General features: G+C 39.5%; 1 protein-coding gene across 23 annotated transcripts in view; it reads right to left on the bottom strand.

The window, feature by feature from the left end:
• The window catches only part of FBXO34 (F-box protein 34), a 93,724-nt gene that overhangs the window by 60,317 nt on the left and 20,117 nt on the right, over window positions 1-13,290 (bottom strand). For 9 of the 23 annotated variants that reach the window (XR_012329970.1, XR_004525058.2, XR_012329971.1 and 6 more), the window contains exon 3: window positions 10,291-10,381. The exons of 10 other annotated variants lie outside the window; for them this stretch is intronic. Coding sequence is in view for 3 of the 13 variants with exons in the window: in XM_033851105.2 (XP_033706996.1) it covers window positions 9,760-9,811; window positions 10,291-10,336 (98 nt within the window). In the remaining 10 variants the exon portion in view is untranslated. Of the gene's footprint in view, window positions 1-9,759; window positions 9,812-10,290; window positions 10,382-13,290 lie in introns of all 23 variants that reach the window. 4 more of the 23 variants (XM_033851105.2, XM_033851107.2, XM_033851106.2 and 1 more) reach the window with 2 other exon arrangements.

A 13,290-nucleotide genomic window follows, 5' to 3' on the forward strand; every position in this document is an offset into this window, starting at 1 on the left:
AAAAACCATCCTTTTCAAAAACAATTCACTGCCTGGTAAGTGGAAAGGGACTTAAAGTTGTTAACTGAAATGGAATCAATGGAAATAAGCTTTATTTACATTTGGATGGTGGAAGCAGAGAAGGTTTGAACCCCCTTTTTTAATAAAAACTCTATGTACGAAGTAACCATATTTCCAAATAGGAGGGAAACACAGGTATTGATTAGAATTATGAAAACCTAACATGGGTGAGGAATGAGAAAAGAAGAAATTTAAAGGCTTTTCCCCAGTTTTATTTTGTTAGATTTGGGAAAATCTTTAATTTTTCCTTTTTTTTTTTTTTTGCGGTACGCGGGCCTCTCACTGTTATGGCCTCTCTGTTGCAGAGCACAGGCTCCAGACGCGCAGGCTCAGGGGCCATGGCTCACGGGCCCAGCCGTTCCGCGGCATGTGGGATCTTCCCGGACCGGGGCACGAACCCGTGTCCCCTGCATCGGCAGGCAGACTCTCAACTACTGCGCCACCAGGGAAGCCCTAATTTTTACATTTTATAAATGAACAAAATGTGTATATAATCTAAAGGTTACCTATTTTCAATATGATATATATATACATATATATATGTGTATATATATTTTTTTCTTTTTTTTCCCCTTTGAGATTTTAATGTCAGCCTCATTCTTAAGAACTTTTGGGGGCTTCCCTGGCAGTGCAGTGAGAAAGCCCGCGCACAGCAACGAAGACCCAACACAGCCATAAATAAATAAATGATTTATTTAAAAAGAACTGTTGGGTTCAATCAGTGGGGAAAACATTAGTCCCTTTTATTATTTGTTTTAATTTACTTTTTGCACAGTCAGCTTTAATATTAGGATGTGATCATTTGGGGTGCCTTTTTAAAACACAGCCTTTCATATAGCTTTAGTGTTTTTTTTAATTGAGGTATAGTTGATGTACAATTATTATGTAAGATTGAGCTGTACCAATATATTTTTATAACCCATCCCCTAAGAGATCACACAGCCTGAACCTCTCCAGTGGTAGGGAAGTCATTCCATGAGCAAAGATTGTTCAACTTCAGAGAGCTTTGCCAAAGGACTAACAGCATGCTTTTCAAACTTAAAGTTTGAAAAACCTAAATGCAAAATGAGGAAGTTTATTTATTTAATACCATCGTAGTATTAAACCCTGGTACATTCATAGTCCCAAGTTCATAGGGGTATATGAGATACATCTCAAATGTTTTTCAGCAGATCACCAATGCCAGGTGGAACACTTATGCCAGGTGACATAATCAAGTACTTTTCTCCAGAGTCCACCTGGGTGAGCTGTTTGCCCTGTGTCCTGGGTGGGAGACAGTGTGATACGGAGAGAGCAGAGGTGAGGGTCCAGCCACTGAGTTCTCTGTGTTCAATTTCTGAGATGTGCCTGCTCACATCCTCTTCCCAACACCCCGTTGTCCTCTGTTTACAAAAGAATTCATGATGCACCTCTTCCCTTCCCAAGCCCCATTTCAGCCACCCACACCAAAAAGGAGCAAGACCTCCTGTTTGCAGACAAGACTGAGGATCCCCTCCCAGCCTCAAGGCTTGCTTTTTGTGTCCCAATAGAATCATTTATTCAATTAACAAAGTCTGTCGACTCAGCACCTACTACGTGCTGCTATGGGTTCTCAGGACTGTTAGTTGTTCCGAATAGTGGGCATCACCCAGCAGCCTCCCAAAGGGAACAAGTTTTGTCTGAGGAAGCATCTGGAAGTGAGCTTCCAATTCCACTCTGCCACACCCAGTGTGGACCTGAGGAATTCCTCTCCTCTCTAAAAATGTCCACCTGGATTCCCAGTAGGGAAAGGAACCATTAGAGTTGCAACAGCAACCAAGCAAAAACTTGTTGATTCAACTCACCTATAAATTGATTTACTATTATAAATGGATCTCGAAACAAACTGCTAAAATTTAAAGAACTGAGAATTGTTTCATTTTTGTTGTTCTCTTCTGTCTATTCTATTGTATCAGAACAATCCAGGCCACTGTGGGTACCTTCTACTCCAGTCAATGAATGTACAATGTGCTTGACTATTACTTAAGACTCCACACTCAGCTCCTATGTGCTCAACAGACCACTCACTATAGTTCAGAAAGAAAATACCTCTGATCCACTTGGACACAGAATAACGAGGGCCTTCCATCAGTCTAGTGAGACAACTCCTCTTTACGTTAGCCCTATAGGATCCACATGAATGACAGTCTTCAAGAGCAACTGAAATTGTCTCCCTCTTTCCTACCCTTGTACCCAGGCTTTCTCTTCTCTAAGGACACATTTCTTCTCAGGCAGTAACTTGGTCCTAGCAAACATGGCTTCCTGCCCTTCACACTTACAACACTTGTCTGAACCTGCTGGATTCACAATACCCTTAGCCCTCTTTCACAAATATGTTTATTTTTATTGGGGAGTGGGAGTGGAAAGATGAGGGAGAAGGAAATTAAGGGGATAAGGAAAAACAAAACATGTTCCCATGGCTCCAAAAGTTCCAGAAACTTTACAACTACAGAAATAGAAAGGGGATTCAAATTCTTCCCTTCCCAACAGCTCCCCACAGGCTAATGCCTATGAAACTAGAGACTCCCATCCTAGTTTATCTCCATGTTGGGGGGCACAGGGGGGTGTTGTCCCAGCTATCAAATTCTAATTTGTAAAACCTGGTAAAAGTTAGTAAATTATGATATCATAGCCTTAGATACAGTAAATTACTTAAAAATTTCACCTCACTTCTAGTAAAGCCTGGATTCTACTCTAAGAATAACCATTTCTTAGTTCTATGGCCTTGGCAAGTCACTACTTCTGATATTTCAGAGTTGTGGTGAGGATTAGATCACTCAGCACAATACCCAGTTGATACTATAATCATGCAGATAGGTGTTGTCTACTTTGTTCAAAGCAAACCAAAACAAGTGCTCACTCTAGTATAATTATTTTTCAACAGCTGGAGCAATTCCTGTAATGATGACAGCACATAAATTTTATCTAAAAGAATGAACAGCTTGTGCTTAAAAGAGGGGGAGGGTCTTAAAGAACTCTAGAAATTAATACGTATTAAAATATTTTTTATCTGTTTTAACTAGGTTGTTCTATTGTATGAGGATAATGTAGGCCATGTGGGTACCTTCTACTCCAGTCAATGAATGCACAATGTCCTTGACTATTTCTTACACTCCACTCTGATCCAATATATTGTTTTCAGAGTTGTTCTAGAACAGGAACATAAAACTACCTGCTTAAATTAAGGAACACTAGGAGCAAACAGTGGTGGCAAGATTTACTTGCCTCAGAATCCCTCCACAAGCTGACAACTATTAGCCCCTTTACTATTCCATTATTCACCAGAAAAAGGAAACAGATTTAGTTCAAATCACAGTCAAGTCCCTTATACTTGGACATATTTGCCCAAAGACTATTAGATTGGATTTAGAAAGAACCTTGCCAAAGAAGGGAAAACAACTTCTTATCCTTTAATCAATTCTTCTCTAAACCCAGGAGACACCATACAATTTGTTTCCCATATCTAGTAAGTAACCACTTAGCCCTACTTTCTTTTTTAAAATATTTATTTATTTATTTTTGGCTGCGTTGGGTGTTCGTTGCTGCGCGCAGGCTTTCTCTCTAGTTGCAGCGAGCGGGGGCTACTCTTCATTGTGGTGCGCGGGCTTCTCATTGCAGTGGCTTCTCTTGTTGCGGAGCACGGGCTCTAGAGCACAGGCTCAGTAGTTGTGGCACACGGGCTTAGTTGCTCTGCGGCATGTGGGATCTTCCTGAATCAGGGCTCGAACCCGTGTCCCCTGCATTGGCAGGCGGATTCCTAACCACTGCGCCACCAGGGAAGTCCCAGCACTACTTTCTAATTATAAAGCCTACTATAGTCACAGAGTATTCAGACCCACGTCTAGCTATGAGAAAAATAACTAAAGGGAGTTTCCTTGAGAATACTCCGCTATCTCTATACTTTCTCCCAAACAAAATACTACGGAATCACTTGTTGTGAGCAAAGCCATTTACATTTCTATCCTATTAACTAGCCTAACATCATACAAATTTCCTACGTGATCAAGCAGAGGCAAATTAACAGATGGTCATTATCCCAGGCCCAAATGTCTGATCTAGCTGGTAAACAGAAATAAAATCCAAAAGTCATCTCCAGCTGATGTCCCACAATTCAAACCTAGAAGCTTAGTTGGAATACTCTTACCAGTAAATTGTTTTTAGGTTGGTCTCATGAAAGAAACTATCATTTAAGGAGCCAGAAAGTGTTCCCCTACTTTTGTTCTCATTAGACTTTCTGCATATAACTTTGTAACCAGCTTGCTCTTGTGCAGCTAGAGCTACAGCTACATCTTCTGGCCAGTCAGCTTGCTTGGTCCCTGGCTTCACATGGTCCCCCCTGCTGCTTGTCTTCCCAGTAATCCAATCACTGTTCTTCCTGTACGCCTAAAACTGATCTAATGCCTATCTTCTGAACTGTACTGTCTATCAGACAGCAAAACCACTGGGGAGGGGGCTGAGGTGGGGGGGAGAGACCACAAGAAATAGTAGTGGACTATGGGTACATGTGGCATAACTCACCTGTTCTAACCAGCAGTTCCACAACCTGTCCTGACCAAGTGACTCAGATTGTACACCCTGGCTCACTCTAGCAGACCTGTTCTTGACCCAACCTAACCGTTTAAACTGGGTATGGTTTCCCTGGCCACCCATCTCGTACCCAAAATATTCTACTTAAGCAGAAGAGTCTCATGGTTAATTATGGCCATGCTTACAGAAAAGGAAGCTAGCATTCAAGTATCTCTTCCACACTTGGTACTGTGCTAGGAGCTTTCTCACTCAAGACCCACCAAAGCCCATTGATATAAATATTGCCCTCATTTTACATGAAGAAACCACAGAACTCCACTATCTTCATATTTAAGAAAATAAAGCTAACTGTATCAGATATTGAATAATGTTAATATTCTTTTTAATGTTTCCCTTAACAGGGTTACTTTTCATGTTGTTCACCGTGTGAAGAGTAGTCCACTGCAGTGCCAAGGAATCTAGCTTAAACAATTTCTAATTAGCTACCACCTCACCTTAAAAATTCTGCTTCACCAAAAAGAAAATGCCACATCTTAAACGGCATCATATACTTATACACTATTTAAATTAAATTCTAATGGCCACACTACCCAAAGCAATCTACAGATTTAATGTGATCCCTATCAAATTACCCATGACATTTTTCAAATAACTAGAACAAATAATCCTAAAATTTATATGGAACTACAAAAGACCCAGAATTGCCAAAGCAATCCTGAAGAAAAAGAACAAAGCTGAAGGCATAAACCTCCCAGACTTCAGACAATACCACAAAGCTACAGTAATCAAAACAGTGTGGTATTGGCATGAAAACAGACGTATGGATCAATGGAACAGAATAGAGTCCAGAAATAAATCCACACACCTATGGTCAATTATTTTTGACAAAGGAGGCAAGACTATACAGTGGAGAAAAGACAGTCTCTTCAGCAAGTTGTGTTGGTAAAGCTAGACAGCTGCATGTAAATCAATGAAATTAGAACAATTCCTCACACCATATGCAAACTCACAATGGCTTAAAAACTTAAATATAAGATAGGACACCATAAAACTCCTAGAAGAGATCACAGGCAAAACATTCTCTGACACAAATCACAGCAATATTTTCTTAGCTCACTCTCCCAACACAACAGAAATAAAAGCAAAAATAAACAAATGGGACCTAATCAAACTTACAAGCTTTTGCACATCAAAGGAATCCATAAACAAAACAAAAAGACAACCTACAGATTGGGAGAAAATATTTGCAAGTGATGCGACTGACAAGGGCCTAATTTCCAAAATATACAAACAGCTCATACAACTCGATAACAAAAAACAAACAACCCAATCAAAAAATTACATTTCTGGGACATCCCTCGTGGTGCAGTGGTTAAGAATCCGCCTGCCAATGCAGGAGACATGGGTTCAAGCCCTGGTCCAGGAAGATCCCACATGCTGCAGAGCAACTAAGCCCACGCACCACAACTACTAAGTCTGTGCTCTAGAGCCCACGAACCACATCTACTGAGCCTGCAAGCCACAACTACTGAAGCCCACGCGCCTAGAGCCCGTGCTCCACAGCAAGAGAAGCCACTGCAACAAGGAGCACACACAGTGCAACAAAGAGGAGCCCACGCTCGCCGCAACTAGAGAAAGCCCACACACAGCAACAAAGACCCAATACAGCCAAAAATAAATAAACAAATTTTTAAAAATAAAGTTTATCATGGATTCTTTAAAAAAAAAAAGACACTTCTCTGAAGAAGACTTACAGATGGCCAACAGGCACATGAAAAGATGCTCAACATCACTAATTATTAGAGAAATGCAAATCAAGGCATCACCTCACACCAGTCAGAATAGCCATCATTAAAAACTCCACAAACAATAAATGCTGGAGAGGGTATGGAGAAAAGGGCACCCTCCTACACGGCTGGTGGGAATGTAAATTGGTGCAGCCACTATGGAGAACAGTATGGAGGTTCCTTAAAAAACTAGAGTTACCATATGATTCAGCAATCCTACTCCTGGGCATATATCCAGAGAAAATTATAATTCAAAAACATACATGCACCTCAATATTCACAGCAGCACTATTAACAATAGCCAAGACATGGAAGCAACCTAAATGTCCATCAACAGATGGATAAAGAAGATGTGGTACACGCACACACACACCCCACACACACAATGGAATACTACTGAGCCATAAAAAAGAATGAAATAATGCCATCTGCAGCAATGTGGATAGACCCAGAGATTATTATACTAAGTGAAGTAAGTCAGACAGAGAAAGACAAATATCATATGATATCACTTATATGTGGGCTCTAAAATATGATACAAATAAACTTATTTACAAAACAGAAACAGACTCACAGACATAGAAAACAAATTTATGGTTACCAAAGGGGAAAGGGGAGAGGGATAAATTAGGAGTTTGGGGTTAGCAGATACAAACCACTATATATAAAATAGAGAAACAACAAGGTCCTACTGTATAGTACAGGAAACTATGTTCAATATCTTGTAATAACCTATAATGGAAAAGAATATAAAAAAGAATATATATGTATAACTGGATCACTTTGTTGTACACCAGAAACTAACACAACATTGTAAATCAACTATACTTCAATAAAATATAAAAAAATTTTAGGGACTTCCCTGGTGGTCCAGTGGTTAAGAATCTGCCTTCCAACGCAGGGGACGCAGGTTCGATCCCTGGTTGGGGAACTAAGATCCCACATGTCACAGGGCAACTAAGCCCGTGCACCGCAACTACTGAGCTCACACGCTCTGGAGCCCATGCACCACAACAAAAGATCCCGCATGCCGCAACGAAGATCCCACGTGTCGCAACTAAGACCCAATGCAGCCAAATAAAACAAACAAGGTAAAAATTAAAAATAAATTTAAAAAAATCAAATTCTAAAATGTACAAATTAGTAATCTTTATATCTTCAGAATTACTAGGATATTTAGTATGCTTACTGGTGATATAACAGCTTAATAAAAACATATCATTCACTCTACACACAATAATTGCTTCTGGGGAAGACATCTAAAGGTACACTGTGAGAAAATGACTGACTTCAATATATACCCTTTTGTACCATTTTAAACCTTTATCATTTGCATGTATTATATATTCTATAAGGAAGTATGCCTCCAGATTCAATCACCAATTTACAGGAGATACAGAGGACATAAGAACGTGTTAATTAAGCTAAGCCCCAGGGATAGAGTCATTAAAATCCAGACTCTGAGAAACTCTAAAGGACATAAAACCTTATTTCTTTAATAAATAGATTTCAAGGGAGAGAGAAAATGAGAGAGGCAGCAAGGGGAACCTCTAGATTAAAAGCCATTACCAACCAACTGCAAATTAGGGACTTTATATGGATACTGATTCAAACTATGATATCTGAGACAACCAGACATTTGAACACTGGATATCTGATGATATTAAGGAATTTAAGGGGGGTGAGATAGATAGATAGATTTTTTTTTTTAAAGAGTCCTTATCTTTTAAAGATACACTAGACTCCAAATGAAATGATACCTGGGATTTGCTTAAAAATAATCCGGGAGGAAGAAGAGGGGGAATAAATGAAACAAAATTAGGCATGTTTTGATTACTGTCAAAGCTGGGTGATAAGTACATGGGGCTTTACTAATGCATTTCATCTACTTTTATGTGATTAAAATTTTCCATAACAAGTTAAAGTCAAATACTTGCAAGATGCAAATATTTTTATGTAAATGAAAACCAAATCATTTAAAAATGATACCACATATAACTTGAACATATCTGGGTTTTAGATGACATAAAGGAATCTTATGATACTCAGATGGAGAGTAAAATTCAGAAGCTAGGTGTCAGATCAATCTGTTAATTTTGTTAGGTAGGATAATGGTATTGTGGTTATGGGGGAAAATCATTTTTTAAAGACACATATTGATGTATTTAGGTCTAAAATGACATGATATCTAGAATTTGCTTTAAAAAAATTTAATTGGGACAAGAATAAACAAGTATGGCAAAATATTGAAACTAACTGGTACATATATAGGGGCTCAGTGACTCTATCTTTGTGTGTGTTTCCGTTTTAAAACGTAAATAATATGATTATAATAACAGTAACAATAATAGATTCTAAGAACTTCCTCCACTATGTGAGAGAAGGAAAAAAACAAGATAAATAACCCAAACTAAAACATCTTAGTTCAGATAAGGGTCAAGTTTGGGGGGAGGAGGGCAAGAACCACTACACAAGAGTTTTACTGGGACTTCCCTGGTAGCGCAGTGGTTAAGAATCCACCTGCCGGGCTTCCTTGGTGGCACAGTGGTTAAGAATCTGCCTGCCAATGCAATGGACACGGGTTCGGGAACCCATGGGCCGGGAAGATCCCACATGCCACGGAGCAACTAAGCCGATGTGCCACAACTACTGAGCCTGAGCTCTAGAGCCCACGTGAGCCCACAACTGAGCCCACGTGCCGCAACTACTGAGGCCTGCGCGCCTAGAGCCGGTGTTCCGAAACAAGAGAAGCCATCGCGATGAGAAGCCTGTGTACCACAACAAAGAGGAGCCCCCGCTCACCACAGCTAGAGAAAGCCCGCACACAGCAACGAAGACCCAACACAGCCAAAAAAAAAAAAAAAAAAAAAAAGTTTTATTCCTTCACCTCACCTGAATTTTACAAATAGCAGACAGTATGGTAAGGAAAATCTCAGAGTGTTCCACCATAATTGGGGCAACACTCGAAGCAAAGAAAAAAAAATTTTTTTTTCAAGAATTATTTCCTCCTGCCAGTCTTGCCCTAGATATCCATTTATAAAGAAACTTTCAGTGTTTCTCAAGTTCAAGAAGTAGGATTGTCAGTGAGTGTTTTGTATGGAAACAAAGCTTCCTAATACCCTGAGCATATATGATTCTGCTTGTACATAGAGATTCTGGGTGTGAAAATGGTATTTTTTCATTGCTAGTTTTCTGGCTGTGCTCCAAAACTACTTTTATCAAGTTATCTTGAGTGAGATCCTTTCTTGGAGAGAAGATGAGGACCTTTGAAAGACTTTTATGAAAACATTTGCCCATATACATCTCAGCACTTCAAGTAATGATACCACTTTGAGGTTCTAAAGAGAAAAACACAATCTAAAATTACCTAATCCCGCCAAAATTTCTGCTGTGGGCAATCACCACCATAATTGTTATTACTAGAAGGGAGAAAAAGAAATTAACACTTTCTGAGATTTTACTAAATGTCACTATTTAATATGCATTTTTAACTAAGTCCTCTTAACACTGAAAGGTTAAGTAACTTGTTAAGTAGCTTTCTATAACTAAGTAGCAGAACCAGACTTGAACCCAAACAGTCTGGCTCCAATATCTGGGCTACTCTCTGCTATACTACTCTGTACCCTAACTTTTCACCCTGAAGCGCAGGAAAGATGACCACTTGAACATTTCTAGACCCTAGATCATTGACCCTCTTCACATTCCTGGTTACCTTTGAGATTTTACATTATTAAAAAAACAAAATAAACAAAGGAAATTAACAAAACCAAAAAATTCTGGCAGGTCCTTCTTTAATGAAATTAAATAGTCTGGAGAGAATTAACGGCAGCTATTACATTAGAACCACTGACCAAGGCTAATAGGGTCCCCTAACTGCCCACCCTAACGCAAAGCTCACCAGCTGACGAACCCTGTCTAGATACAGAGATCCCAATCAGTTTCATATTGCTTCATTCTTCCATTTGATTGGTTAAATCAGAATCAAACATCTGTAACATGAAAGAGACAAGGAAACAAAAAGTTAAAGAAATGTGACAAAGCAATAAACAATTCATAAAACAGAACAGAACTTGTGAAAAGCTCTCTAACTCAGATCCTCAGAAAGGCAAGATGTTGCATTCATAAAGCAAGACAGGAAGCTGTGAAAAGGGAAAAGAGTACAAGAAAAGACTCTTGAAAAAAAAAATTTTAAAAGGCAGTATAGGGCTTCCCTGGTGGCGCAGTGGTTGAGAATCTGCCTGCTAATGCAGGGGACACAGGTTCAAGCCCTGGTCTGGGAGGATCCCACGTGCCGCGGAGCAACTAGGCCCGTGAGCCACAACTACTGAGCCTGCACGTCTGGAGCCTGTGCTCCATAACAAGAGAGGCCGCGATAGTGAGAGGCCTGTGTACCACGATGAAGAGTGGCCCCCGCTTGCCACAACTAGAGAAAGCCCTCGCACAGAAACGAAGACCCAACACAGCAAAAATAAATAAATTAATTAATAAACTCCTACCCCCAATATCTTCTTTAAAAAAAAAAAAAGGCAGTATAAGGTTTTATATGGTGGAGACAAAACCTAGAAAGTAGAAATAGGAAACAGAGACAAGAAATTAACCAAACGACACACAGCATCAGTCCAGGAGGTCAGTATTTAACTAACAAAAATTCCAGGATGAAAAGGAAAAAAAACTTGAAGAGAGGAAATTTTCAGAGAAATATAAATTTTCCACAACTAAAAGATTTAATAAACTAATAGATTTATAGAGTCTTCCAATTAATTGGGGGCACTCAGTGTTCAAATGAATAGAGACCCACATCAAGTTATATCACTGGGAAATTTCAGACAACAAAGACAAAAAAGCTCATCTGCAAAGGAACAAGAATCAAACTGGCCTTCTCCCATGGCAATAGAAATAAAACCAAAAATAAACAAATGGCACCTAATCAAACTTACAAGTTTTTATACAGCAAAGGAAACCATAAATAAAACAAAAAGACAACCTACGGACTGGAGAAAATACTTGTAAATGATGCAACTGACAAGGGCTTAATTTCCAAAAATATAAAACAGCTCACACAACTCAATAACAACCAAACAACCCAATCAAAAAATGGGCAGAAGGGCTTCCCTGGTGGTGCAGTGGTTAAGAATCCACCTGCCAAAGCAGGGGACACAGGTTCAAGCCCTGGTCCGGGAAGATCCCACATGACGCGGAGCAACTAAGCCCGTGTGCCACAACTACTGAGCCTGCTCTCTAGAGCCTATGAGCCACAACTACTGAGCCCATGAGCCATAACTACTGAAGCCTGAACACCTACAGCCTGTTCTCTGCAACAAGAAGCCACCGCAATGAGAAGCCTGTGCACCACAACGAAGAGTAGCCCGCCCCCTCCGCCACAACTAGAGAAAGCCCATGCACAGCATCAAAGACCCAACACAGCCAAAAATAAATAAAATTAAATAAAATTAATTTTTTAAAAAAAGAAAAATGGACAGAAGACCTAACGAGACATTTCTCCAAAAAAGACTTACAGATGGCCAACAAGCACATGACAAGATGCTCATGATCGCTAATTATTAGAGAAATGCAAATCAAAACTACAATGAGGTTCCACCTCACACCGGTTAGAAAGACCATCACTAAAAAGTCTACAAATAACAAATGCTGGAGAGGGTGTGGAGAAAAGGGAACACCCCTTGCACTGTTGGTGAGAATGTAGATTGGTGCAGCCACTATGGAAAACAGTATGGAGGTTCCTCAAAAAACTAAAAATAGAGTTGCCATATGATCCAGCAATTCCACTCCTGGGCATACATCCAGACAAAACTATAACTGGAAAAGATACATGCACCCCTATGTTCACTGCAGCACTATTTAGAATAGCCAAGACATGGAAACAACCTAAATGTCCATCAACAGAGGAATGGATAAAGAAGATGTAGGATGTGTGTGTGTCTAGACACACACACACACACACACACTGAAGTATTACTCAGCCATTAAAAAGAATGAAATATGAAATAATGCCATTTGCAGCAACGTGGATGGACCTAGGGACTTCCCTGGCAGTCCAGTGGTTAAGACTCTGCACTCCCACTTCTGGGGGTGTGGGTATGATCCCTGGTCGGGGAACTAAGATCCCGCATGCTGCATGGCGTGGGCAAAAAAGAAGGATGGACCTAGAGATTATCACAATAAGTGAAGTAAGTCAGACAAAGAAAGACAAATACCATATGATATCAGTTTCAGGTGGAATCTAAAAAAAAATGATACAAATGAACTTATTTACATAACAGAAACAGACTCACAGACATAGAAAACAAACCTATGGTTACCAAAGGGGAAAGGGGGGGGGGGAGGGATAAATTAGGAGTTTGGGATGAACATACACACACTACTATATATAAAATAATCAACAAGGACCTACTGTATAGCACAGGGAACTCTACTCAATATTCTGTGATAACCTAGATGGGAAAAGAATCTGAAAAAGAATGGATATATGTATATGTAAAACTGAATCACTTTGCTGTACACCTGAAACTAACACAGCATTGTAAATAAACTATACTCCAATGTAAAATAAAAATTAAATTTAAAAAAAGAGAAAGACGAATACCATATGATATCACTTATATGTGGAATCTAAAATATGACACAAACGAGCTTATCTACAAAACAGAAACCAACTCGCAGACATAGAGAACAGACTTGTGGCTGCCAAGGATGGAGGAGAGGTTGGGAATTTGTGATTAGCAGATGCAAACTATTATATATAGAATGGATAGACAACAAGGTCCTACTGTATAGCACAGGGAACTATATTCAATACCCTTGGATAAACCATAATGGAAAAGAATATGAAAAAGAATGTACAGATAGGTACAACTGAATCACTTTGCTGTAGAGCAAA

Source organism: Tursiops truncatus, chromosome 2 (assembly GCF_011762595.2).
Source record: "Tursiops truncatus isolate mTurTru1 chromosome 2, mTurTru1.mat.Y, whole genome shotgun sequence".
Classification (NCBI taxonomy): Eukaryota; Metazoa; Chordata; class Mammalia; order Artiodactyla; family Delphinidae; genus Tursiops; species Tursiops truncatus.